This window comes from Anabas testudineus, chromosome 8 (assembly GCF_900324465.2).
Source record: "Anabas testudineus chromosome 8, fAnaTes1.2, whole genome shotgun sequence".
NCBI lineage: Eukaryota > Metazoa > Chordata > Actinopteri > Anabantiformes > Anabantidae > Anabas > Anabas testudineus.
In genome coordinates, this window is record NC_046617.1 from 9,781,730 (window position 1) to 9,809,515 (window position 27,786).

The following is a 27,786-nucleotide window of genomic DNA, read 5'->3' on the forward strand; positions in this document are numbered from 1 at the left end:
TTGAAAGGAAACACTTACCAAAGGCTCAGTATCTTCTCTGGTCTTCTCTCACACGTGACTTGGTCGCAGACCTTCAGCACATTTCTGCATAAAGCTGCTGTATGTACATATTTATATTAGAAACAGAGATCTGCTTTTATTTGAGCATTACCACTCTTTAGACAGAATAAATTCACAATGTCAAAATAAAATCATAGGCACAGTGATAAATATTCCTGGAGGTCATGTTTAATTTTGTTTACATTTTGCAGACAGTTGGTTTTACTCTTGTAAAAACTTGTTTTTCTACAGTGAAGGGAAATGATAAAACCTGAATGTTTTAGCCATTTCCTCTTTGCAATTTAGATATTTCTTTGAAAGACATAAATACCTATTAATTACCTAAAATGCACTACAGAATATGTAACCATAACTATATTGTATTGCACATCAGACAGGCCAAAATGTTACATGCTAACAATATGTGCTAAACCTAAACCTTTAGTCAGTAGTTTATGACTCCATCTTGTGGAACCTTTGTGTCGATACAGGTAACTTAAGAAAGTGGGCTACATACATAATATTCAATATGTGCACACAGATACAAATAACGTGATAAACTTATGGTAAATAGTAAGGCATAAAATCTAAGAAATATCATGAATAGTCATAAATAAAACGGAAGAATATACATTTTAGCATATGATAAGAAAAGACAATGCAAAAACAATACCAAGCTTTAAAAAAAAAAAATTTAAATGTCTGATCAGTTGTAAGTCTTTATTAATACATTCAGTTATAACATTCTTCCCCAATAGAATTTCACTTTCCAAATTAAATATTCATACATGCATGTGTGTTTTCTAAGGTGGTACAATTTAAGAAAATGTTGTTTTATGCTATTATTATAGAACTGTAAGGACGTTGAGTTCATGAAAAGTAGTATGTCACATGTATTATATAATCACATTTCAGAATAAAGTTTAGTTTAACTTCAACAAATCCCACTTGGCCATGGCATCATAGGAGAGGAAAGACATAGCTCAGGGATGGTGGCTATCTGCCTGGACAGGTTGGAGTGACTCAAAAGTAGAGAGAAAAAAGCAAGAGGACAGTAACTGCACACCATACAGCTCTGAGACCTCGGATACCTGGAAAAAGGCACACACGAGTACAACTATGGAAGAAAGAAGATACAAAGATAATGACGAGTCACCTACTCTCTCATCTACTATAATTTTTATTAGATTAGATAAAGGAAAGTAGATGGGGCCATTTTTGGAATTGGAATTGGGAGCCGGCTCTATAGGGAAAAAGAAGAAAACCGGGTTCCTAAGAATGAAAACTGTTCATCAAGATGCTTAGAATTTAGCAATTTTCTCCTGATCATTAATAGATTGATAGTATAGTCATTTTATCTTTAGAATAGAGTAAGCCTATTCAGCTGTGTCCCCATATATTTATAATGGACTTCTACAGGGGCCTAAATGCATGTTTTTGCCTTTAGGCCCCTCCGCAGGTTCAGGTGTGTCTGCGGGTCCCTGGCTGGCGTCATTTCAGTTTCACACCTCCGAACCATTTCCTCATCTGTAGCTTCACAAGCGTCGCTGTCAAATTGAAAACAGGCGGATACAGTTTCAAAATAAAAGCATAACAGTTACTAGCAAGAACAGTGCATATTTCTAGACCCCAGGCAACAATAAATATGTGTCAGTGCGGTTAATCAGTTATTGAATAATAAATGTAGCGCCAAACAGATGATGGTATGATGCCACTGAAGAACATTATTGTAAAGTCAGGGAAAGTAATAGTTACTTTGAAATTTATAAGCGGAAATCATCTGTTGCCTTTACACCAAGCTGCTCTCCACGGCCGACGCCTACTAACGGTAAACTCGGTGAGTAAAGAAACGAACTACTCTTTATTTATCATTAAGTCAAAATGTTTCCATTGGTAAACAGTTTTTCTAACCTCAAACCTTTTAATACCATTTTAAGACAACGGCTTCACATGTTAAATGTTCGAAATCTGAATGAATAGGGAAAACAATGCGGGTGAAGTTTGATGTGAAATGGCGGTTAACGTTAGTTAGTGGGACCAGGAGGAAGTTGTTATGTTACTTCTCTGAGAGCGCATATGTCCCCTCGAAGTGATACGAAGCTAACATTACAGCTAATGGAGAAAACAGCTACGCTTATTTTGTGAGATATAAGTACATTATCCGACCTGTTATTGTTACTGTACGTTTGTTAGCACAGGTCATCAGCCCTTTTAAAAGCCGCCCTTACTCCTATTGAAGCCAGATGTTGGTTCAGTGACTCTACTGGTTATTGACTTTAGTTCGTCAAGGAAGCCTCTTGAAAGGACTTCTTTATTTTTCCCTTTAAGAAATTATCATAATCTGGAAAAATACGTAAGAAATAATAAGTAATAGAGACGAAAACAAAGAAAAAGGGGACATTTTTGACTAATTTAGCCTAAATAATGGCTACCTGTGTGTTGGAGAGACCACTGGATTATTAGTGATGTTCATTAAATTATGTTCAAGTTTTCCAACATCGTACAACATGTTTGTTATTACCATTAACAGCTCATATCTTTGCTCGCCTTGTTAAACATGATGCCATTATAAGCGTTTTCCTCCCCAGAGTTAGCGGTTTACATTAGTCAGCCTTGGCCTTTATAGTGCTGTATGTTGTCCCCAATTTCTGCGGCTTCCGCACTTTCTGGCCTAAAGTCAAACTCATGGCTCGTATTTACAGCTAAAGAAACACGGGCCTGGCCAGATCTTTAAATGAAAAACGAATCACACTCTGTCTCTGCAAATGTCTATTCTTACATCTGCAAAATAAAGAAAGCAGAAAAGAACAGTATATTGTTTTACATTGGCCCCATTACATAGCTTTGTTATACAATATCAAACATTGTGCATGATGCTGTTTACACAGAAATAAAATGTGGTGGCTTGCTTGTTCCAGCATCTAAAATGTGAGGAGTTAATACTCTTCCTCTTGTGTCATGATAAATTGAATATCTGTGGGTTTTGGACAGTTGGTTGGACAAAACAATTTATTACATATATTTTATATGTGATGACACCCTTTCATCATTGTAGTTAGTATTAGGGAGTAAAAAGGGAAGTTATTAGAAAAAACACACTTAAACCTGTGCATGATATTATAGCATGCAGGTTTCTTCTCAGGAAAGAGTTTTTCCTGAGAAGCAGCCAGTGTTTTTCTTTCGAGTGTTTGCCTGTGTGTTTGCTGCGGCCTACTTCAGGTTGTGTCCTTTTTCACTGTCCTTACTAATGGCTTTGGAATTTCATTAATCTGTGTGGGAGTATAACAGAAGTTTGCTTAGTATAGCCACTGACTGTATGTGCAGTTTAGCTTAAGGTTTCTCAGCCAAACTCGATTATAATGGATTTCAACTAAATGCATTGAAGTTTTAAGGTGATATGTGCACCTTAGTTACAGGTTTCTTGAATGAAAGCCAATGCAACAACCCCACAGTAGCTGTTAGTAGTATTTATGTGAACTTGATAGTGTTCTGGTTTTTGTTGGCCCTGTGAATGAGGTGCTGGTCCAGTTGTTGGTCTGAACTCAGTGGTTACTGAATATATTAAATTTTGGTGCTGAAAAACATACAAAATAATGTTTAGGCTAGTTGATCAACAGTAATTTAAGGCGCCAATTGTTTGAAGTACAATGTCTTGTCCAGGAAAACTTGGCACGTGACCATATATCGGAGGGGAACTAAGAGTCGAACCACCAACCCCGGGGTTTGTGGACGACTACCCTAACAACTGACCCACTGTCACCCCGCCTGCTACTTACTAGTAGTACACTCGTAGTTTTACTACTCATCTATTATTCTGTTGATCCTGATTAATTCAATGCCACTGGAAATATGAGATATGTAATTTTCAGATTTTTTTCCTAGAAATGTTTGATCACTCTCAGTTTAGTAGCTTAGTATCTAAGACCTTGTTGCCATGACAATAAACGGTTTCGTTATCATGAAGGAGCAACTTGCATTCTGATGAGTTTCCTGTGTTCTGTAGCGGTTTTCATATGAGTACGTTGTTTTACTTTTGAAAAGAAAAGCAAGTGAGATTATCTCTGCAAGATACAGAAGTTACCCAGTAAGTGTCAGCTCATATACTTTCTCCTGATTGTCTTGATGACAAATATTCTCCATAAGAAAAACACAATTATTTCATGATTTATTTTCACTTATTGCTAGATGAATTTAAAAAGGAAAAGAAAACCTCTTGAACATTTGCATCTAAGTGCTGCAACAATTTGCACACTTTACTGTGATGTCGGTATAGTTTAAATGGATACAATGTCAATGTCATTTTTGCCCATCAATATTCACTTAATTCCCAATGACAAAATGAAATGTATTTACCTTTTGCTGTGGCACTTGTGCTTGGGTGCATTCTGCCTACCTGGCGAATACATTTTGGAGTCCACCTGGCAAATTTAATTGGTTAAACATAATTTTACAAAGCTGTGTACCTGTGTATATTAAGGCTTCATTTCAGGACAAGCCAAGTTTTGAAGTCCAAGGAACTATGTGTAGACCTCTGCAATAACATTTTGTGGAGAGGCATAGATCAGTGCAAGGTTATGAAACCATTTCTTAAGCTGACAACAGAGTAACTCTGCAAAAAAGGGCCTGGGTCACAGAGGTAACCAGGAACCAGGAACCAGGAACCAGATGGGAGAGCCTCCTGAAAGGACAACAATGCCAGCACTCATTGAGCTAAAATGTATTAATTTAACTCTTCTTTAGTTTATTCAAATTAAATCTACATAATAAATGTGACTCATAATAGATGTGTCATTATACAAAACTAATTTGTTGGTATGGGTGGATGCACTTCTGTTATATTTTTGACTTAATTAGCAAACTATATTTTGATAATCTGACCTTTAATCTATTCCATAGTAATATCCTTAATTCTTTCTTGCTGATGTTACTCTTTTGTTACTGTCCTTATTAGATCATCAAAACAAAGCTGTTGTACTATAATCTAGATAGAGGCAAGAGCAAATAAGCCAGCCCTGCTGGAGCAGAGGGAGGGGGGAATATGGGAAGTGAGATGCATTTCCCATAAGTCAGTGTCAGGCTGCTCCTCCCCCCCGGTTGGCTGAGAGCCAGCATCAAACTGACTCTCAGAGCAGAGAGGCATAGACTGAGCCGATACATTCAGAGCATGAAGGAAGAGGCAGACAAACGCAGCACCTAGTTTTAGTAATGTAAATGACAGGTAATTCACAAAGGATACGCAGGAGCGAGATCGCACTTCAGACTGGCATTTTTTGGTATGTCTAAATACCCCTCAACCTCACACATACACAGTTGTTTTTGTGGTTGTGTTTACTGCACTGGGGCTTTCTCTATTTCCTTTACACGTAAATTCAGTGGGGTGTGGTGTTTCACCGGGCTTTCAGTACACCAGTGCAGCGTCTTTAGAAGGAAGTGACAGTTGAATTACTTCGTTCTAGATTATTTTGCAGCGCATGACGGGGTTATAAAAGGTAATAATATTACTAAACTTAAACAACTTTAGCTGATATTTGCCTGCAGTTTGTTGTCTGTTTCTTTTTTAATACTAATTATAATAGTATTGTCAAGAACAAGAATATTCTAATATTACTGAGGTTATTTTTCTTTGGCAACAAGATATTTATTTGAATCTTGGTGTGCCCTCAGTTAAAACATCTAGATGTAAGTGTGCACAAAGAGTTAAAAGCTGACAGGAATTGGTTGACTCTAATGGGCACACCGAGGCAACATGCTGCAGCTGTAGTCTAAGTTTGTGTCTCTTATATCCCATTAAAAAAAATAAATACTGTCTCAATTTACAGTACGTGTTTTGCTGATCATAACCTACTCATCAAAGGAATTGTGGGATGAATGTGTGCAGATCTTTTTGGATTTATTCAGCTTGTCCGTGTCTAATGCTTCGTAATTTACTTCCTCTGAGTGAGAATGAGTACTTGCGTTTAACGACATAGTTGCAACTGTCAAAACAAGGCATGGGTTGAATTTCCTGTCTCATCTGCCAACCGCAAACTTTGAAAGTTTCAGTTATTTTAGTGATCAACTGATCATCATGCTTCTGAACTGACAAGGCACATTCAAATATGTAATATTTTCAACAAGTCACAAAAAAGAATATTAATATGTACTTGACAAAAGCAAAGTTTTAGGTGTGGTATTAGCCAAATGTCTTATAAAAATAAAGACACAAAACATAAAAAACTAAACTAAGAAGAATCTAAAAACTAAACAGAAATTAAATGATTTTATTATTTAAAAAAATATTTTATGTGTTTTAGTAAATAGTCAAAAATCATTTAGTACATCATAGGGAAAAGGTTTTGTAAATATAAACTTTACATTTATGATCACTCACTACTAACAATAAGCAGTAACCATGCGATTTACTGTATAATTATGATGTAGTAACATTATGTTTGTTTGACATAAAAATTATTTAAATCATCATGTCAAAGAAAACTATTTCCAGGTTTCACCTTATCCTATGTGAAGATTTGATGGTTTTCTTTATTATATGTGATAAACTGAATGACAAAATATTTGATAATGTTTACTTAGACTTAAGGGGCAATTTTTACTTGTTTCCAAGATGGCCTAGAGAAAATTATTAATAAAGAGAATTATTGTCTGATCCCTGGAATCTTTTTAATTTTTCTTCATGGAGGTCTCGTGAAACACAGTCAGGATATTTGCAGCCAACTCCTATAATCTAAAGATACATGAAAGAGTAGCAATGAGGGTTTCCCAAAAATTGTTGGTTCCAAGCAAACTGTATATAATCAGTTATTATAACAATTATTTGTTATTTGACATTAATGTGGTCATTTAAAAACTGTGGTGCTGTTGAAAGCTTGACTTATAGGGTACTTGTTTTATTCTTTCTTTGCAGATCCAGCCGATGAAATGGCGGTGAGACAAAGAATTTTCAACTCAACAGCACCTTTCTCCGGGTCACCCAAAGCTGAGCTGAAGGGGTCATACCCGTCCAGCTCAGCCCCTGACCAGGAGACAGAGGAGGAGGAAGAGGAGGGGAAGGACAGCAAAATGGGCTATGCAAATTTCATTTCACCTCTTATAAATAAACTCTTGACACATGGAACTGCAGAGCAAGTGGGAGAAATGCCATTGAAGACATCAACCTTCATTGCTCAGGCAGAATGTAAATATGTCTTTTAGATGTATATATTTTTTAGATATATATTTTTTAAATTTCAAGTGCACCTGGACAGAATTTAACAGGAACTCTGTGCTCTCCTCAGGTGAAACCCAGGACTCCCAGGAGTTTAGTCCCTCTTGTTTTGAACGTTCTTTTGTTCCGTCCCCGAACTGCTTCGTTAACAGGTATTACTTTAGCTTGACAACACTGGTTGCATTTCAGACCTCGTATGTGTTATCAGAGATTAACTGAATTGTTTAATGGCATGTCTGGAATTAATATTGTGGGCATATTTTTGCATCAGTCTTTCAGAGCACAACAACGTGGCGTGTCCAACCACAGCCTCCATCGAAGAGCGGAGCAACCCATCAGGACTGCTCACGAGCAGAAGGAAGAACAGGAAGAGACAGAAACGTAAGGGAAGGAAAAAAAGAGATGAGAGGAAGAAGCAGCGAAACAGACATCGTATGCCTTCTGGATTCCCTGAACAGGAGAGTGGAGATTCTCTGATCCTGGTGAGCACTGAGATTACTCTTCACATCCAACTTACACATGTAAACGCTATTGAAGCTGATAATTAACTTTCCTGTGTAAAACACAACTTAATTCTGACAAAGCTGCCTCTTCACAGCCTGAATGATTAGCTCCTGAGCAAACTCACATGAGAATGTAAACACCATCTAGTCTGGCACATAGTCAACAATGCTGTTTGCTTGTTTTATGTAGGAGGATTTGCCACTTGGAGGCAGAGGCCACCTCAGTACTTCTTGCTGTAGCAGCATTGAAAGTTCAGAGGAGCAGGACAGAGGGCCTCCTCTCTACAGCCATCAGATCTACAACACAGGCTCTAGCTGCACACCTCTGACATGGATGCAACGAGAGGTCTGCAAGCCTCTCTCCAGACTCCTCTCCAGTGTCCATTCTTATGGGGAGGACAGCGACTCAGACTGCCGCAGCAGTCTGGGAGACTGCTCGTTGGCCCTTGCTGGCCTCAGGGGTAACGTCAGTCAGGGGGATCGTTGCTATGCAGGGCCTTTTTCCAAAGACATGGAGAGGGAAGCAAGGGAAGAGGAAGAGGAGCTCTCAGCATATGATTCAGTCTGCAATGAGGGGATAATCTTTTACAATGATGTATGTTCTGCTTTACTTCAGTTCACTGCTTCAGTTTCCTGCCTTCTGTCAGTTTAAAGTCTCTACCATACTAACTTGTTTCTCACTCTTTCTAACAGAACATTCAGCCTGTAGACTTTGAATACAGGGAGGGAAGAGAGTATATCCTCACACAGTTTATCAAGAAAGGCTCCTATGGTGAAGTATACAGTGCACAGGATGTCAACACAGACTTCAAATTTGCTCTCAAAAAGGTAACACAGAGTATATACTCTCTTGTGTTTTCTCCACTGCCTAATTTAAAATGTGTGATTCTGTGTTCATTGATTAATCATTTGTTCCATTGTTTTTTCACAGATGGCTCTGAAGAGTTTCAACAGTGAGGAGGTGGGTGCGTGGAGTGCCCTAAAATCTTCCTGTGTGGTGGAACTCTTTGGAGTAGTCAGAGAGGGGCCTAATGTTGTCTTTTTGATGGACCAGAAATCTGGTAAGCAAGCTGTACATTATGTACTAGTCTCATTGCTGCTGTTCAGATAGAAAAGTTGAATAACATACTGTGTAAAGGTAAATATTAACAAGACATCTCTGTCTCTGTCCTGCTCTGACTTTATCTGTTTTTCCAGGCTCTTTGGGCCAGCTGATAGTGGAGCGTGGCCGACTGCCAGAGGATTTAAGTCTGCACTACCACTCTCAAGTCTTAACAGCACTGGAGTACTTGGTGAAGAAAAAAGTTGTTCATCTAGATATAAAAGGTTTGTCATGTAAAAATGGAAATGTATTTGACACAAATATACAGCCTTTAACCTAATGTGCCGAGTCTTATCTGGTCAAAGGGTGATGCCATGATGAAGACTGATTTGGTGGAAGGATAGTGTAGTGTACTTTAGCCATAAGCCATTTTTTTAATACTGATGATGATTCACTCATCTCAGTTAAACCTAAAATCTAAAAGCACATGACATATACAGGTACTTTTACTTTGATTTGTCTTTAACTTCACCAGGTACAACCTCAAATTAACCATCATTGAAGTTAAGATACTTCTGACATACATTATTAAAGAATTTATTTATTGTCTGTATTTTTTCTATAACTTGCAACCTGCAACAACAAAGATTTCCTGAAACTTAACATAAGCAAAACTTAATTTTAATAGCATAGATCAAAGTAGCGAAATAGAGTACAACACAAGATCTGTCGGATGGACTTTTACTACCTAGTGAAAGTCAATTATATATATAGAGTAGAGTATCAGGCTTCTAATTATTTCTCACTAGATGTTTTTATAGAGTTTTTTTTGTACAGCTGTTGTGTGGAACACAAGTGTCATAGATACAGCCTAGATTTGATCTTCACCTGTGTGAAACCAGACTACGACAAAGAAGACGACAGGCTGGGAATTTCCCACAGTGTGACTCACTGCTGCTCTTTAGAAACAGCGCATGTGCACAGAATCAGGAGAGCAAGAAGGAAAGGGAGAACGAAACACGGAGGGAGGGGGCGGTTAAGGCTGAGGAACAGGAAGTTAGTGAGAGAACAAGAGGAGAAAAAGTACAGACAGAGCACAAGAAAGATGGCAGAGAATAAATATAACGATGAAAATATCTGTAATGGAATTAAGGAGATTGAAAACAAAAGGGGAACTAAATGTATTTGTTTATTTCTGCAAGAGCAGAAAGAGACAAAAGCTGAATTGGGAGACAAACAACATCACTGTGCTGTTACAGTTCAAGCGCCCCCTGGTGTCTGTAATGCCTAAGAAATACCAATGCAGTAACTCTTAATCTCTGTCTGCTGCTTGTTACTAGACTCCACATTAATTCCACAATAACATTTTTTTACAGCAGCTGTTATGTTTCCCTTTTGTTTTGTCTATAGATGACTTTATTTTAACAGTAAACAGTACCAGCACTAGTGAAGTCAATTGATGATAGAGGACATCTAAAAATCACAAATGTTCATCTAAGTTCTCAATGCAGATTGATGTAGTTCTTGCATTATCTGTCTTGTTTTCCTGTAGCTGAAAATGTGTTGCTGTCGGAGGATGGTAGAGATACCTTCTTGTGTGACTTCGGTCATGCAGAGAGACTCGACAAGCATGGACAGAGCCTCAGTAGATCCAATGGTAAATGTGTAACTTTAGCTATTAATTCGAAGAGAAGTGTAATTTATCCACTTCCATGTCTTAATTTAATGTTTTCTCAATGTAATTTAATGCAGATCTAAAGGGCACAGAGACCCACATGGCCCCTGAGATTGTAAAAGGGGAACCCCGCGGAGCTAAAGCAGATGTGTGGAGCAGCTGCTGTATGTTACTGCACATGCTCAATGGGTGTCAACCTTGGACAAGATACTACACCTGCAGACTTTACCTGAAGGTATCCTTTACAGTGACACACAGACACTCCACTCTGCTGTTATATCACTAACATTTAGTCTAAGCTTAACTCTCTTTAAATAAGCTTTGACCTAGTCCACTTTTTGTGATGGTTACAGATCGCCAACGAGCCTCCGCCTTTGAGAGAGATCCCACCTGATTGCAGCCCTCACACGGCTGAAGTTATAAAGGCGGGACTCCAGAAGGATCCAGTCAAGAGAGCATCAGCATCAGACCTTAAAGTAATAACTGATAAAGCTCTGAAAGAAGGTAGCTAATACTCCACTGCAACTTTCTTGTTCTTACCGTTGTTCATAGAGGTTTAGGTTTTGTTTGAGAGATGAAGGGGACACAATGGTGTAAGAAAATAAAGTAACCAAGATATATAGTTATATAAAATAAGCAAAATTATTTTAAGCTCTGTATTCTAACTCTATTTTTTAAGTTTACTGCATACTGTCATACACATAGTCTGTCAAATGTTAATGTCATTGTGTAATTGCAGTTGGAGGACTCTCCAGCCCAGTGAAGGGACCCTACACAGAGCCCCTGTACATTCCCAACAAACCTCCTGACTCCCTGCAACTCTACAACAGCAGTGTTGACTATGAGGAGGTGGAACATCAAGAGTCGGTTGAGAAACTAGGCAGGATGGCAAAGAAACTGTTTAATGATGATGAAGACATAAAGGTTGATTCTAATGAGTCAAAGCCAGGCTCGCCTTTCAGTCCACAAACTCTGAGCTCTGAGTTAAAGCGCAAAAAGGGCAACAACATCACCACAATACCTCCTGAACATGAACTAAGTAAACTGGAGCGAGGTGAGGTTTCTTTTGTTTCCAACTTATTTTCTTGTGTCTGGTCTAGTTTATGTTCTAGTCTGCTCACTGCTCTCTTGTTTGACTGCAGATTTCTACTTGAGCAGTCTGTCCCAGCCTCAGTCTGCTGAGATGCAGGAGCAGCTCTTGTCGTGTCTCAGCAGTGAGACTTATTCCAATTGGGAACCATGGGACAAAAAGGTAACTTAAAGTATACAAATGCATTACAATACCTCTGTAATTTACTTCACAAGTTACAAGTGTCATTCATCTGTAGCTTCTAGTTTCCGAGGCCTTTAGCAATCGTGATATGATCATGTTGGTTTTAGGTTAATAACTTAAACCTTTGATTCCTGGTTATCAGTAATGGCTTAGTGTAGCCATTACAGACATCTAGAACATTTCAAACATGTTTTTAAAGGTCTACACTGTCTCTTTGTTAAGTCATCACATGAGAAGCATTTTCCAATTCAGTCTAAAATTTGATATGTCCAAGTACACAAGATATCCCCGTGCAAACCATGTTCTTCCTGGGTGTTTAACCATTTCGACTGAAATCTTAACAAACCTGTGTTTCTCTGTTTTTTATTTTTTCGTATGTCAGGACTCTGGCCGCTGGTCCCTGAGCCCAGTAGACGACTTAAGCTCTGGTGTCTTTTCCTACAACAGCCAGTCAGATGTGCAGGTGTTCAGTATAGATTTGCTTGGTCACACTCAAAAACCACCACCCTGTTGTTTTGAAGGTAGGATGAGAAATACTAACATTTCTGTTCTTTCACGCTATTTCATATAAAAGGAAACTATAACGTGATGCAATTTTCCTTACTTTTTGTGTCTTTCTCTGACTTAGGGGTGGATGTCTGCATCAGAGACTTCAGCAGGAGAAGTATCCGTATCAGGGAGACCCGACGGGTGAAGGTTGGCCACATCGCCACTGGAATCAGTGACCAGGTGAGTTCTAGTAGCATCACACATTTTTGTATTAACGCAGCAACCCATCTTAATGCATTTTAGTGTTTGAGCAAGACTACAGTCATCTAAAGCGTGTCTTTGTGTCTTTTGTAGATCTCCAGGAGGGTTTTCACTCTGGAGACCCAGCAGGGCCATCAGATTGCTCATGATGAGGAGGTGCATGAGTCCGGTCTGGAGCTCTGCTGTGTTCCTGCAGAAGACCTTAACCCTACCTGGAAGTGGAGGATCAGAGAAGGAGTACTGGAGACAAGAAAGAGCCTGTGACTCTCCTCTTCCTTCAGCCAGAGTTTATCTTAACTCTTGTTCATTTCTCTTTGAGCTGTAGTGAACATGTCTTTTTTCATTTGTCTCTTTGGGTCAGGACCATGTTTTTCATCTGTGAAATGCGTTATTACATAACTGCCTCATGTTTAAAATGCTGTAATGGGATATTGTGAACCTTTTGACCTATTCGTGACTCACAGCGGTGAGCTTACTGTAATGTTTACATGGTGTGTTTTCTTATTGCATGCATACATGAAATCAATAAACAGTATACTCAGCTACGCAGTGTGTAATACATTTGCTGTCTTACTTATTCAATTTATTCACAAGAGTCTAGATAATTACTTTACCTGGGATTTACTTTCTATTCTAATTACATCAAGTAAAGTTAGACTTCAGAGGTATCAATATGGCATAATTGTGAGACATAACACAAATACCTGAATAATAACATATTTAGTATGTGATGAATCCCCAAAGTTTCTTGGAGGCTAATAGACATGTAAGAAATGTGTACACTGTATATATATGGTTTATTTTTGCAGTACAACTGTAGGCAAAAAGATTTTCAGGGAGACTTGAAGCTAATTTTAACTTTACAAACGTGATAGAAAAAGGTGAAAATCTGAGAATATCAAAGTGATTTGAGAATTAAAAAAACACCAAGGCACTGACAAACAAGAAAATTGTATAAAAAGCCTTTTGCCATATAGATAAGATTGCAGTTGGAATAACTCACGTAAAAATACAGTACTTTGAATAGGTGTAAAGTGAGGTAAGCATCTGTGAGCAATCCAGTGCTTTCTGCAGCCGCAGTGCAATTCCTTCCAACAGCATCAGGAAGCATCAGTTCATGAGTTGTGGCTCCATTCACAACACAATACAAAGCAAAAACAGGACCTATTAGAAGCCACATTAAGGTCAAAATCCTGGTCAAAATGCCCGAAAACAGCATATGACTGAACTTAGATTCTGTTTTCTGTCATTTTGCTGAGATCATATGACTTTTTAACCATGTGAAGGATTATGGTAAATGTAAACGACTTCGTACACGAGTCCCTGCTGTGGCACTTTTGTTATTCACTGAAACTGCAGTTGAACTGTGTATTCATGGAAAGAAAGGGGAGAAATTACTTGGGTTGTTTGAATTCAATTATTAGCACAGGTGTATTTTCTCATTGTCTTTATCGTTCTCTTAGTAAATATAAGAAATGTTTGCAAAAATATCTCTTTGAATTGTTGGGATGTCAGCACCCTCCCACTCGCTCATTGCCAGCAGATTATTCCAGATTTTACACCAGTGAACAATCACAAATACATATGGAGATGGAATTTCTAGCACACAGACACCATGATGAGATGGTTGGAGACAGTGGGAAGATCAGAAAAGTCAGTTAAGTGGAACAAATATAAAACTACCATGAAAATAATGCAGAGAGGAACCTCTTAACTTCATCAGAACATCTCAGCCCATATATATTTTGGGACAGAAAACAGAATGCAGGGACTTTTTGTTATGTGTACCAAGTAAAAAATAAATTATTTAAAATGCACTGCCAGTCTGACAACCATTCCACCCCCCAGTTTGTGCATTTAGTCATACATCACTCCCTTCCTTAGTGGCACAGGTATCACGGGTATAACAGTGCGCTTAGTCCAACTCCCAATTCTTAGAAATGAAGAGGAGGCAGAAACAAAGAGTGGTTCTCTGTGTCAAAATACAAGTTCTTCCTGTTCAACTTGTTCAAGCCACTATAACTTCAATCACACTCTTTGCGATGATCTTTTGTATTTATTCCTGTCCTTATTCTTGTCAGTCGTGGTCTTCCCATCTTTCTCCTGTCTGCTCTTCACACATCCCTCACATCTTGCGAATGACGAGAACAGTGGTGAGAACACCAGCCAAGAAAACCCCCACCGTCTGCCATGTGGGTGTGCCAAAGTAGGAACGAATACCCTCCTAAAAAAACATATATATACATACACACACAAATATTAATATGTCTTCAGTTATTAATAAATGATTTGTTACAGGTGTGGTATTCATTAGCTTCTTACCCAGCCACCTTGCTCCCTGATCCAGTTTATCACATGTTCCCGGAGGTAATCCATGGTCCAACTGATAATGGTTCTGATGATATCAGGAACCTGGGTCACAACAGCCTGAGAAGGTGATAAGGGAAATACTTTAGATATGCTGTATTCAACAATAACCCAACAATACAGATACAAATAGCATTGTTTTGTTTTGATAATTAAGTAAGTAACAACAGAGCAGCTTTAACTCACTTTGATGACAAGTCGACAGGCAAAGTAGAATAGAGCAACCACTCTGCCCCAGTTGAATTTTCCATCTGAGAAGATCTCTAAGGCGACTTTCATAAATATGTCTTTTGTGGGACTGAGTGAAGAGTCATTTATCATCCTGACGAAAACAACATTTTGTGATGACTTATACAGTTGTTGGTAAAATATTATAATTCAATTCCAATACTTCAGACACGGAAATTGTACCTTTGGAGATCTACATTTGCATCCAGCTCATCTCCAATCTGCTGCAGACACTGGGCAAGCTTCTTGTGGTTTGGGTCACACAGCTCTCCTCCACCTAGCTGTGCCCTGGTCACTGCAGTACTGGCATCTCCATGCCTCTGAATTCGCTCATAGATGAAACTGCACAGGTGGACACAGATACACGGTGGTAGGAATAATGTGACTATTAGCTCTCTTCAATGATGAGAAACGAAGATGTACACCATATACTTACTCCTTTAACAAAACACATCCTACTTCCAGTATCTGATCTTTGGTATTTCCTGAAAAACAAAGACCAGAGTTCAAGCATCAAAACAATAGTTTTATTCTAGGTAGAAATTCATAAGAGAAAAATGAAACAATTAGTATATAACGACGGATATATTTGCAGTCTAAGATCTGTTTTGTTAATTTTTATTTGTGGATTTATATTTTCGGCTTATTTCACTCTTTATATCCGGTGTGACACTTTAACGGTAAACAAAATACCCACAATGCTACTTAGCTAGGTTAAATATACCTTTTTAAATTAACGTTAATTTGCCTAAGTCAAGTTAGATAATGTAGTGGCTAACGTTACATAATATTATATAAGTGCCGAGTCTGGTAAACGAAATGATGTAGTCTAGTAATATGTTTGATTCAGGTTGGTTTAAATATATTTGCTAACTCACTGTTGGCACAAGTAGCTAACATTATGTTAGTACCGTTAGCTCGTACCAATGCTAACACTGTCAAGGAGCAAAAGTAATGACTAACGCTAGCTATCGCTGAGGCTAACGTAAGGCTAATATAGTTATTTTGCTAATCACAGTTCAGATAATGTTAGTATAGGCGAACCCACCCCGACCACAAGACAAGCCCTACATGTTAGCGTGTAAGATGATCTGTTTTCAACTAACTGCTAGCGACACTGTCACAGTCGATTTTATTTCATAATATTGCTGAGTTTAGCTAATACCTTGATCGCCTCCTCCCGGGTATGATGCCATCTTGTTGACTGTTTAGATCGCCTTTACTTCCGTATCGCTTCAACCATGTGACGACATTTAATTTGTCGGTGGAACTGGATTTACCCGATCTCCTAATCTCCGCGGGAGCCTGGAGTGATATCAGAAGGTTACACGAGCCGCACTGTACCCATTCAATATGTTTTATAGATCTATTCACAGCAGCATGGCACACCATGGAGCACATTAGTACAGTTTGGACTCCGAATAAACAATGAACAGCTAAAATGGTGTTTAATATTGTTTTTTTGAATCTAAGACTAAGAAAATAATTTCACAATAAAAAATATATGTGTTGAAATGTGGGGGTCTAGCCTTTTCGTAGACGTCACTTCCTGTGCCTCGCAGTCTTCCGTCCGTGGCGCGCATGTTCCGGCCTCTTTACGACTCGGCTGGCAAAGATGGCGGATGCACAAGTACGTTCAGCAAAACGGCGTGGTGAATTTAAATCGTTATTAATGCATTCAAAAACCCAATTGGCCGTGTGATATGACTTATACAAGTTTATGTACTCCTTATTCACAACCCTGAGCCATTATAAACCGTTATCGGGCTTTTACATCGTACTTTTGTTGTACGTTCTGCATACCCTCGTGTACCGTTGAAATAGCCGGATGCTAATTCTTAAGCTAACAGCTAGCCTAGCCTTCTAAACATTGAACTCTCTCCAGTAATGTTGCTTTCTATCATCCATACTCTATAGATGGCGATTCACAACAAAGCATTCTAACTTGTTATTTATCTTACATGTCGTGGTAGTGAAGGCGTTATTAATCATTTGTAAGAGGAAGTAAGTGTAGAACTAGCTAGCAAGGCCGGGTAGCAGTATGTTGTCGTAGCCGGGTGTTGCACTCCGGTAAACTTGTGATCTTTTTGTTTCTCCACAGACCGAGAGGGCTTATCAGAAACAGCCCACCATCTTCCAGAACAAGAAGCGTGTTCTGGTCACTGATGGTGGCAAGGAGGGCAAGGAAAAGCTCCCCCGTTACCACAAGAGTGTCGGGCTGGGCTTCAAAACCCCAAGAGAGGTAAATCATAGTCTGTAAACTTACTCAAATGAGAAAGTTTAAATATAACTGAAGCCTAGTTCTCAACTGATTATCGAGATGCAAGTGATGTTTTTCTCACGATGGTCTTCCAAACCTGCAGGGTACTGACGACAATGCCTTTTGGCAAAACTGATGCACTTAAAGAGTTCAAAAACAGTGTTTTTATTGCTTTGTATAATGGATATAGTGCTAACACAAATGTTTGATTTTCTCTAGGCAATTGACGGCACTTACATTGACAAGAAATGCCCCTTCACTGGAAATGTCTCCATCCGTGGCCGTATCCTCTCTGGTCAGTTTATTTCAACTTTATTCTGTTTGTTCATATAGAGACATGACATATTTTAAAGCTAAAATCTACTGTAGTAAAAAGGTCACACAAAGTGATCCAATTGTGAATCATTAAAAAAAATCTTAATTAAGCAGTTTGTGTTCTTTGCAATGTTTAATGTGCACGTAGTGCTTCTGCCATGTTTTTTTTGTGCCACATAGTAGATATACCTTTTGTCACTGCTCCGCAAATGATGTATTTCTCACGATGGTCTTCCAAGCCCTCTGGGTTTTGACGACAGTGCCTAATGGCTTTACTGATGTAGTCTAGTGACAAAACTGGGAAGTGCAGAGGTCAAAACTGCTGCTTAAGTGCCTTCTGTAACACACAATTCTGTCTGTTTGATAGGTGTGGTCACCAAAATGAAGATGCAGAGGACCATCGTTATCAGACGTGACTACCTGCATTACATCCGCAAATACAACCGCTTTGAGAAAAGGCACAAGAACCTCTCTGTTCATCTGTCACCATGCTTCAGGTATTAACACCTGTTATGGCCCCTATAGACATATTAAACAAAGGATAGTCAGATGTTGATGATGTGGTTTCCAGGCTTGGACCGTTCACAAGAAGTGTGTATGAGATGACTAAAAAAGGCCATAGTCAGCCAACTTTAATGTTTGGCTTAATTTAGTAATTGTATCTGTGTAGACCTTGAGGGTGTTCTGCTATAACTCTCAGAAAAGCAATTTAGCAGATCATCACTGTTTTAAATCAGCTCAAGTTATGCTAAAACTTTGCTAGAAAGTACGAGATTGCTGCAAATGATGTTTTTTCTCACGATGGTCTTCCAAGCTCAAGAAGCTCTGACGACATTGCCTTTGGCAAACACTGATGCAGCTTTGATTTACGCCTCTTGCTCTAACAGCTATTTTTGGTCAGTTCTGTTTGGGGCAAACATAGCCTATCCACCCGCTTATGTTTGTCTCAATTGTCTTTCTGCAGAGACGTCACAGTTGGAGACATTGTGACTGTTGGAGAGTGCCGACCCCTCAGCAAGACCGTGAGGTTCAACGTCCTTAAAGTGACAAAGGCTGCTGGAGCCAAGAAGCAGTTCCAGAAGTTTTAGATCTGACCATGAACAGGAAGGCTGTTGTTGGCTAACTTGTCTCACTGTCAAATAAAGAAAACCTTGTTTAAATAGCCTTGTTGGTTGTTGTACGTTTCTCTGCATTTGAAACAAAATAATACATCTGCAAAATCAGTTTTGCTTCCAAAGAATTCAGTCTTTTGCTTGTGCATAATAAACATGTTGGTAAACTGCATATTAGAAACTGTTGTGACAAGTTAGGTATTGCCTTATCTGTGACATGGAGACACTGAAAAATAGGCTTTCTTGGAAAAAGTACGGTTCAATTTGTTTGGTCTGCATGTTCAAAATTAGGACAGAAGATTACAGGTGATGAGCTCACCTCAATTTGTTAAGCTTCACCAAACAGGCATCTGAAACTTCAACTTCATGTAGTTGCCTGGTTTGAAGTCTAATGCATTGACTTGTGACTCTGAAATCCAATAGAGAAGCAATTTGACAAGTGGAATAGTTGGCTCGGATAGGTTCATGGTTTTTTTTTTTTTTTTCTTTCATCATTTGGATTCCCATGCCAATCTCATCCGTCTCCACTGTTACATATACAGATGTGGACAAAGTTGTTAGTCCCCTTCTGTGAAAGAAAAAGAAAAACCCACAAAGGTCACAGAAATAACTTCAAACTAACAAAAGTAATAAAAATTAACTCATGAAAATCAGACATTGCTTTTTAGTTGTAGTTCAATAGAACTAGACAACTAGAAAAAATTAATAAAACTTGCCCATCGGGACATGTTAAACTAAGTTGTGTCCTGTAATTAGCATCACAGGTGTTTTTAAACTTGTCAACTTGTCAATCAATCTGTATATTTAAAGGGTGAAAAGTGGTCACTGTGCTGTTTGGTATCATAATGTGAACCACACTGAACATGGACAACAGAAAGCTAAAGAGAGAGTTGTCTCAGAAGATAAGAAAGAAAAATTATAGAAAAACATTTTGAAGATGTTAAGACCATCTCCAAGCAGCTTGGTCCATGGGGCTCTGGCCAACCTCCCAGGATGTGGCCATGGGCGGAAAATACAAATGGTAACTAAAGAACCCACAACAACTTCCATAGAGATTAGAGGTGAAATCCAAGGTCAAGGTACATCTGAGTCAGATCACAGCATCAATCACTGTTTAAGCCAAAATGGACATAATAGAAGACGACAGAGGAGGAAACTGAAGAAAGCAAATTGTTAAAAAAAAAAAAAAAAAAAACAGAAAATGCATATTGACAAATCACAAAGCTTCTGGGTGAATGTCCTTTAGACAGATGAGACAAAACTGGAACCTGGACACAAAAATGAAGCATACAAAGAAAAGTACCTACTGCAAAACATGAAGGAGGCTCGGTTATGTTCTAGGGCTGCTTTGCTCCATGTGGCACTGGGTTTCTGTCCATATCTGTGGCTATTTTACAAAATTTGTCAGAGCATAAACAGTTTTAAGACATAGTATTGTGTATTTGTTTGCATCAGCTGTAAATTTACACCTACAAACTTTTGAGTTGGGTTTCTACAGAAATCTAAAATGTTCAGGTCTTTTCAAGTTTTGGGGTAACTCACGGGCACAACAGTAACCTGAATCACACATCCAGGACCAGGCTGGAGTGACCCTGCCTTTGAGTTCAAACCAATTCAGTTTTATTTGTATAGCACCAGATCACAACAGCAGTAATAATCTAACGCCTACATCCAGATATAAACCTGTATGAGAAACTAGTGGAGGTTGACCTTCTCAAGTCTCAAGCACTTTGGAGCAGGTTTTCTTCCGTGACATCTGCATTTGACTGTATTCATCCTTCTTTCAGTTCTGACCACTCTTTCTGCACCTACAAAGATGTGTTATGCAGGTATACCTGCAGTATGTACAGTACACTGAGCCACATTATTCGGGACATTTGTGCAATCAAAGACAATCCAATAATGCATTATATTATTATTATTATTTTATTCATCCAGGTGGCATTTGTATATAAGTCAATAATACACATAAAGTGGAATTATCACCTTTGTGACAGTTTTAACTTAAAAACCACCAGTTCACAGGAATCACAATTAAACAGTTTGCTCATCTAAACTACTGTAGTACATCCCAGAGTAACATGTAGAAGAAAGAAAGGAAGACACAGGATTTGTGAATTGATTGACATAGAGTTAGTGAGTATGTTGTGTTATTTACATTAAAGAGCACAAGTCATTTATGTCTGTGCTCATGCATCTTAGTACCACATTTTATAGGAACTACACCTTTTACTTTTATGCAAGATGGGATGTGCAGAACTGAACTGTGTGGTTATTTTCCTCACAAACAAACAGAGGTTATTTTTATGTATATTTGTAGGTGTCCAGACAACAAGGAGAACATGAGTGTTACGTTTATGTAACGTTTGAAATGAGTTTTAATGATTGATGACTTGATGTTTGGTTGATAAACCTGTAGACGCGGCGCCCCCTATTGGTTGCAAATATAACACTCATGTGTCCAGTAGAGGGCGACACACACCTGTTTTTGTTAATAGGTGTTTCTTGCCTGAGTCCTAAAGTGGAGGACCTACTTCATGTGTTTGAACTAGAGGTTTTCAAAATGCATGCATGTATCTGTAAATTACCATGTTCGATTTAAATCATGCAGACAACCGTAACATGCAATAGTGAAATAAAGATACAGAAGCTCCCCCAGTTTGTGCTTTTAAACTTTATCCAGAATGCAGGATTATGCAATATTATTGCTGCACAAATTAACCGCAAACCTAAATGAAAACAACTTAATCGTCTTCATTTTGACCATAATCTGCTTGTTTAACTTCACGTTAACCACAGCAGCTCTGTCATTTAAAAGTCAGTCACCGTTATTTCATGACTGCAGCCTCACTACATGATGCTATAGCTACAACTTGACCTGATTCCTTTGTAGAATTACAGCTAGAAAGATGCTCAATTGTGTCTGCGATCCAGTGTATTCATGGCCTGGCTGCATCAGCTGAGTCATTTGCATGTGCCCTTATTCCTCCTTGCAAAGATGACAGTTTTCTCAATGGGAATCAGTGAGTGCCCCCCCCCCCCCCCCCCCCCGTACCCTTAATGCAGCCTGGTCCTCCGTCTGCCACGGCAGAAGCGTCACTCCGAACATAAGGAATCTCTATGTGTTTCTTTCTTAATGCTGGAGTGACTGAGAACCATATGTTATGGATGTGAAGAGGAGAAAGTGGCTAAGTGTGAACTCAGGCGTGTAAGCAGTCCCATCATTTAATGGTTAGCTACCATTAATCTGTGGGTTTGCTTTTCAAAAACAAATATTTCTCTCAATTACTGTTTTCATCTTTGTTTTTGTTGTAATAACAGAAATCCCAGCTCTCCACCCATGCTACAATATTTACCTAAATAGCAATGTCTTAGCTTCAAACCACAAATTGTCCTCTTTTGTACCGGGGCTTTCCCAGACACTACAGGAGGGTGGGAGGGCCTCCGAATGTTCTCTGAATAACAGGCCCTCTGAGGAGCAGACACCCCAGGGAGCACGACAGCCCGGCAGGCCACCCAACTTTCCACAGAGTGTTTGCTTGAGAGCAGAGGTCTGATCCCTCAGAAAGTTGGCACAGCAATAAGCCATTAAAGTGTGATGTACAAACCCCATTTCCAGTGTTTTGTCCGTTCATTTGAACCATTTATCCGACAAAAGGGCGACAAGCTGTACAACTTTGTGAGAGAATTGTCAATTAAGTTAGAAACAATATTTCTCATTACACTTGAGATCCTCCACATCCACGGGCACTCTGAGGAAACCAGCATGGTGTGGGGTATAGCCATGTGGACTCAGGAGTACTTTGGAAAACTGTCACTTATCACAGAATGATAGAAATGCAACCTGAAGCTCTGGCACACAAAGAGTAACTCTACATCGATCGTGTACAGTAAGAAGTTTACTGGGCCTGACCTCATGTCAGATGGCGTGAAAGGCAGTGGAAATGGGAATTTAGTGGGACATGTGTTGCTATCAAGGCAGCGTCTTCTCCTGGGAAGTCAGTGGATAGCAGAACTATTCCAGGCTTCATTGTGCATGCCTTCTTAGACACGGGGTGCATGCCCTTGAAAGGCCTGCCTGCAGTGCAGATCTGTCTCCTATGAAATGTGTGGCACATTGTGAAAAAGACTGTTGAGCAGCTGAATGACTTGCAAGAATGGTCCAATATTTGACTTATAAAACTGTATCAAGTCCTATCCTAAGGTTCCCAAATGAATAAAAAGTGATGTAACACAGTGGTAACTCTTGGTTATCCATTTGGAGGCAATAATGAAAGGTGAAGGTGAGATTTAGTGCTCCATCCATCACATGCTGGTGGTCCACCCAGGCTAGAAAGGTTTATGCATTAAATACAAACCGATAAAAAACATGTGCAAACAATTCAATTCACTGTATTTATAAAGCACATTTAAAACAGCCTCTCTGTTGACACTCTGTGTTTGAACTGACCGTCTTCACGTTCCTCCATATTTACCCAGTGTCACGGAGCATGCTTGAAGTTGTGCTTACTTGTGTATCTACTGGCACGGATGTTAGTTCAGAGAATCAAACCAATGAGGTCAATGGCCACTATCAAAACAGAGGCCTTTTGTTGCTCAGCAGGAGGTTTGACCCAGAGGAGGTGGGGACCCTAGCTCTGGGTTTTTTGGAGGCTGCCAGCAGCTTCCAGCAGAAGACCTAATGGGCTGAACAGATGGAGCCAATGTTATGTTGTAAGGTGGGGGCCATAACAGCCATTCATCCCCTGGTCTATTCTATCAACTGTTTTCACAAATGTATATGTTTGACTGTGAGAAATGTCCCTAAACAAGACCTAAAAGTCATAAAGCATGTTAGTATTTTCTTAATTCAAAAAGGGAAAAGGTAATTTATGTGTTTAAGAGACACGAGTATTTCTTTACATGACATACGATTGCAAATCATTCAATTTAAAAAAATATGGGCAAGAAATACTGTTTTGAATTTCTTTTCACTGTAATATAATACGCTACCATTAAACCCAGCAGTGATGCACAACTGGAACTCTGTAAGCTTCTCTGAGGGTCAACACAGGGTCAGTCTCCACATCTGGACATGTCATCAGCCCTCTATATCTGTACAATGACAGCCAGTGTTCCTGGACCAGTGACGGACTGGTGTCCGACAACATCCTGTAGATAAAAATAAACATCTTTATATTCAGTAATCAACAAATTGTCACGTGCATAGGCTGAAAACTATTTACACATATCAAATATGGACTGTGATGATCTATTGTTGGGAAGAGTGAAAGTAGATACGGAGGCTAATGACCATGTCAAGATCCATTACTTTCCAGCACCAACCTCTAACCTTCAGGTTCTGGTCACGGCTACTAGTGTGTGATATGTACAACAGCACCCTGAGCTTCTTAACTGATTTTAAGTGACTTAACAGATGCGGCTGCTGCTCTTCGGTTACACACTTCCTCCATCTCATCAAGAGCCCAGAGTCTCTGTAACTGCTTTATGAAAACACTGGTTATTTACATGTGAAGTGAAAAAGATCTGAAGGGTAAAGTTTCAACTCTGCTGGTCACTTTCTGCAAAGCTCTGGATCAAAGCGTATCCATATCAAACTCTTGATTGATCGTTTCTTACCTGCCTGCCTGGTGAGTTGAGAGCCTCGCAGGCAACTCCTAGATTTGCACGACAGCTCCTAATTTAATATTGTCGTGTTCAGCTGTGTTCATGCCTGTCTGTCAGACAGGCTGCGTGTCTGGCAAGTGTGGGCATCTCCGATTTTACACTACGTTGTCAGATCAAAGCGAGGGCTGGTGCTCGCAGGTCACGGGACAGGGTGTTGCGTGCAGCAGCACTCCTTGGGTCATGTGTGAACCATCCAGCACAGCTGTCATCAGAACATCCCTGGGGTGTGCTGTTGCTGAATGATGGCGCCTCTCTGGTGCCGTGAAACCAACAGGATCCTGGACTGCACATACGACAAGGGATTCCCCTTCTCATTTAAAATCACACTTCATGAATGAATTAAGGATGCAGGGTGACTAGAGATGATGCAAAGTCTAAGTTTATATAGACATGATCTGTTACAGCTGCAACAAACAGGAAGCATTATACTACAAAATGCCTGAAGTTTCAGTCCTTTGTGTGAACGAGTTTCTTCTTCTTCATTGTTTGAGCTCGTGTTGGAAACAGAAACAAACAAAAAAAAAAGAAAGTAAAGTGTAACACTTCTCTCAAGAAAAGGTAACAGGAGAAACTCAAAGCATTGCCCCACAGCAACAGTTTGTGTTGCTATTGAGCGGTTCCTCTAAAGCAGGAAGAATTCACCCTGGCAGATGGCGGGGCCGAGGCCCCAGAGGCCCGAGGCAATGCTACACCCTGGGACCCGGATACCTAATCATGCCCTGTTGAGTCTCTCACCTGCTGCTCTGCCACTCACAATGTTATCTCATCTCCCTGTCCTATTGTGGCTCCCGTCCCGCGATAATGACAGTTGAGAGAGCCACACATCGCCGGAGCAGAGGCCTCCGCTCCCTGGAGAGAGGTAGGATCATGGGAAATCTCAGAGTAATTGATCTCCCCATCTTACCTCCTTTGGTGGATCTCGTTTCTAATCACATCCATTACAGCACGAACTGGGAAGATTGACTTTAAGTTGTGTTTTTTCATTATTCCAACATATATAAATATACATCATATGTAATATCATTTATTTATTCTTCCACTGTGGAGGAAAGAGAAAGAGAGAAAAAGGAAAAATAACTCTGAGAGCACTGGACTTTTGTACATTGACTACGTGAACTGGATATTTTTCTCAGACAGCAGAACAAAGCAGTGCAATGCAAACTCTGACAGAAGTATCTGCCCTCTACAATTTCATCTCGTTTGTTTATTGATGTTCTCTTGTCTTGCCACAATGGGAGAACATTTCCACTCTTTCACCATGAGTTCATAAACTGTCAGACCATAAATTTGCCGCCTTGGGTAACCACAGTTGGTTGCATTTTGAAAACCCAATTCTCGCAACCTATTTAACCAAACCACAGTGCTGTTGTTGTTTTTGTTGTTGTTTTTTCTTGCTCTCCACTGTTTTAATTTTCACTTAGTCATTTTCCCTGAGAAAGCACCATCCAATTCCTGAATGACCTCGGTTCCCACCATTCTCAGTCAGATTTTGTCACCACTGTGGCCCAGTTCTCACTGAGTTATGCTGGATCATTAATTAGACTTTCATGGCTCCATCCTAAACTCATACCTCTTCAGCATAATAGATCCCCCCCTGGTTGGGAAAGTGACATGCTCTTAAGTAACAAAAGGGATATTTTTTAATATAGATAAATGATTCAACACCCTGTCAAGAGAAGCAACTGCACTGTTTGCTAGCAGTTCTGTGTTCAACATAGATTGAGATTGGAGCTGTAACCTATTTTGGTAAAGGGTTCATACCAGAGGTAATACAGTTATCTTTTAACAAAGCATTTACCAAGGGTTAGTCCAACTGCCTAATGTTTCCCTTTCACACGTGAAGGAGATTTCTGAAAGACTCAAACTGGACAGTAAAACTTGCAGGAGTTGGTAACAAACTCTTTTCTGTGCAGGAGTTAGAATGAGTTAAATTGCAGGTTAACACATTTAATATACAAAACTGCAGGAGTCATCTTTACAATCAATGAACCCTCAGTGTTGATACAGGGGGCACCCAGATTTGAACTGGGGACCTCTTGATCTGCAGTCAAATGCTCTACCACTGAGCTATACCCCCTCCTCAAAGGATGCTTTCTTTGTTGGACACACACTTGTGTGTTATCTGCATGAAGAAAAAAACATGTTATAGCTTCACACCAATAGTAGTCAAGCCAAAAGAGGATACTTCAACCGCTGCTGTGTTGCAGGCATAAAGGTGAAGGAAAAGTTTCGCAGGGCTATGTTTAAATACCAGTTTCCATATCAACAGAATGTCCTATTGTTTCAGTAACGTAAATGCAACTAAACAGAGAACAAAAGAGATCAAATGGAAAGAATGCGCCCAATCTGTCACAGCTCCTTTAACTGTGCTGCCTTTGTAGCCTCAGAAACAATGTGTAACCAAGACAAAGACAATAGATTTCTTTACATGCCTCCTACAGTCTTGACCCGATAAACCCTTTAAAGGTCCCATTACTATCACCTTTACACTACAGTACTGTGTAAGGAGGCTTGACACTGGATTTTCTACATTACAACAAAGAACACTGTAATAAACTCAATAAAACATATGAAGATGAACCTTCATCCATTACTAGAGGGGGCACCCAGATTTGAACTGGGGACCTCTTGATCTGCAGTCAAATGCTCTACCACTGAGCTATACCCCCTGGTTATGGGAAGGTTTATTCTTTTCTGGATTGATAGTTGATTTGGGACATGGGCGAAAATTGTTAATGTGAGTTGGCACAGTCACAGAAACAACATACAGTATATGATATACGTATCAATGAGTTTGACACTGTGCAGTTCAGGGTGATTTGAAATCACATATTTCTGTTAGAGGTCTGAATACAATACCTTATCTAAAGGGTGTGAAAAATGGAAACTGTCAAAAATGACACAGCCTGACCTCCATGAACTCACTGGATGTTATGATCCTGTCTGACTTTTTTTTTTTTCTGCAGGCAAAACAAATTTGGAGCAGGGCCCCCTCCCTGAGAAACAGAGTGGGGTTCACTGCACTGATAACCCTGTGCATTGTGTGTCTGGGCTGCCAGACCATCTCTGTTTCACTGTAGTGTGGAAAACACGGTGGTGATAACAACAGATCCCAAACAGTGACCAAAAGAAAAAACAAATCCTACATTTTTCTTCCTCTAAAACAAACATCAAATCTCCTTATCTTCAGCTAGATTGCATCTGTAAGACCACCACAACTCAGACAGGAAACTCCACTGTTTTACAGGATAATATTTTTGCCTTAGGGAACAAAATGGCACTTTGTAATTTGTAACGTTGATGTCGACGCTGACACTGAAGCAGGGTTCCTCACCTTCAAACCCGCTGTGC

At 39.5% G+C, this 27,786-nt stretch overlaps 3 protein-coding genes and 5 non-coding genes across 8 annotated transcripts; 5 read left to right on the forward strand and 3 right to left on the reverse strand.

The window, feature by feature from the left end:
• Positions 1 to 494: 494 nt before the first annotated feature.
• Positions 495 to 13,043, forward strand: map3k14a (mitogen-activated protein kinase kinase kinase 14a). The gene is made up of 17 exons (XM_026352908.1): positions 495 to 530; positions 1,810 to 1,876; positions 6,944 to 7,213; positions 7,314 to 7,395; positions 7,515 to 7,725; positions 7,937 to 8,341; positions 8,440 to 8,574; positions 8,678 to 8,807; positions 8,944 to 9,072; positions 10,341 to 10,445; positions 10,541 to 10,698; positions 10,817 to 10,967; positions 11,203 to 11,517; positions 11,606 to 11,715; positions 12,119 to 12,257; positions 12,365 to 12,465; positions 12,580 to 13,043. The coding sequence occupies exons 1-17, from the start codon at positions 495 to 497 to the stop codon at positions 12,748 to 12,750; spliced, it is 2,715 nt and encodes a 904-aa protein (XP_026208693.1). The 3' UTR covers positions 12,751 to 13,043.
• A 221-nt stretch (positions 13,044 to 13,264) lies between these two features.
• On the reverse strand, positions 13,265 to 16,378 carry LOC113156223 (apoptosis regulator BAX). Its single transcript, XM_026351213.1, has 6 exons — positions 16,247 to 16,378; positions 15,518 to 15,566; positions 15,265 to 15,423; positions 15,040 to 15,175; positions 14,809 to 14,913; positions 13,265 to 14,710 (listed from the first exon to the last, which is right to left on the reverse strand). Exons 1-6 carry the CDS (start codon positions 16,275 to 16,277, stop codon positions 14,612 to 14,614), a joined length of 579 nt encoding a protein of 192 aa, XP_026206998.1. The 5' UTR covers positions 16,278 to 16,378; the 3' UTR covers positions 13,265 to 14,611.
• A 249-nt stretch (positions 16,379 to 16,627) lies between these two features.
• Positions 16,628 to 18,820, forward strand: rps11 (ribosomal protein S11). The gene is made up of 5 exons (XM_026357888.1): positions 16,628 to 16,711; positions 17,183 to 17,323; positions 17,561 to 17,636; positions 18,024 to 18,153; positions 18,621 to 18,820. Exons 1-5 carry the CDS (start codon positions 16,697 to 16,699, stop codon positions 18,742 to 18,744), a joined length of 486 nt encoding a protein of 161 aa, XP_026213673.1. The 5' UTR covers positions 16,628 to 16,696; the 3' UTR covers positions 18,745 to 18,820.
• LOC113163997 lies at positions 17,403 to 17,486 on the forward strand. The gene has a single exon (XR_003298965.1). It is a non-coding gene; the product is annotated as a small nucleolar RNA SNORD35 (small nucleolar RNA).
• On the forward strand, positions 17,861 to 17,944 carry LOC113164011. The gene has a single exon (XR_003298969.1). It is a non-coding gene; the product is annotated as a small nucleolar RNA SNORD35 (small nucleolar RNA).
• LOC113164005 lies at positions 18,435 to 18,519 on the forward strand. Its single transcript, XR_003298966.1, has one exon. It is a non-coding gene; the product is annotated as a small nucleolar RNA SNORD35 (small nucleolar RNA).
• A 7,620-nt stretch (positions 18,821 to 26,440) lies between the features above and the next one.
• trnac-gca lies at positions 26,441 to 26,512 on the reverse strand. The gene has a single exon. It is a non-coding gene; the product is annotated as a tRNA-Cys (tRNA).
• A 520-nt stretch (positions 26,513 to 27,032) lies between these two features.
• On the reverse strand, positions 27,033 to 27,104 carry trnac-gca. The gene has a single exon. It is a non-coding gene; the product is annotated as a tRNA-Cys (tRNA).
• Positions 27,105 to 27,786: the final 682 nt, after the last annotated feature.

Excerpts from the sequence above, each read along its gene's own strand:
- map3k14a (XM_026352908.1), top strand. The coding sequence starts at position 495 with ATGACTCCATCTTGTGGAACCTTTGTGTCGATACAG. Across the intron at positions 8,342-8,439 it reads GGATAATCTTTTACAATGAT|AACATTCAGCCTGTAGACTT; the intron begins GTATGTTCTGCT and ends TCTTTCTAACAG. Across the intron at positions 10,968-11,202 it reads TGATAAAGCTCTGAAAGAAG|TTGGAGGACTCTCCAGCCCA; the intron begins GTAGCTAATACT and ends GTGTAATTGCAG.
- LOC113156223 (XM_026351213.1), bottom strand. The coding sequence starts at position 16,277 with ATGGCATCATACCCGGGAGGAGGCGATCAAG. Across the intron at positions 15,176-15,264 it reads GCAAATGTAGATCTCCAAAG|GATGATAAATGACTCTTCAC; the intron begins GTACAATTTCCG and ends TGTTTTCGTCAG. Across the intron at positions 14,711-14,808 it reads TCAGGGAGCAAGGTGGCTGG|GAGGGTATTCGTTCCTACTT; the intron begins GTAAGAAGCTAA and ends ATGTTTTTTTAG.
- rps11 (XM_026357888.1), top strand. Across the intron at positions 17,637-18,023 it reads CCGTGGCCGTATCCTCTCTG|GTGTGGTCACCAAAATGAAG; the intron begins GTCAGTTTATTT and ends TCTGTTTGATAG. Across the intron at positions 18,154-18,620 it reads CATCTGTCACCATGCTTCAG|AGACGTCACAGTTGGAGACA; the intron begins GTATTAACACCT and ends GTCTTTCTGCAG.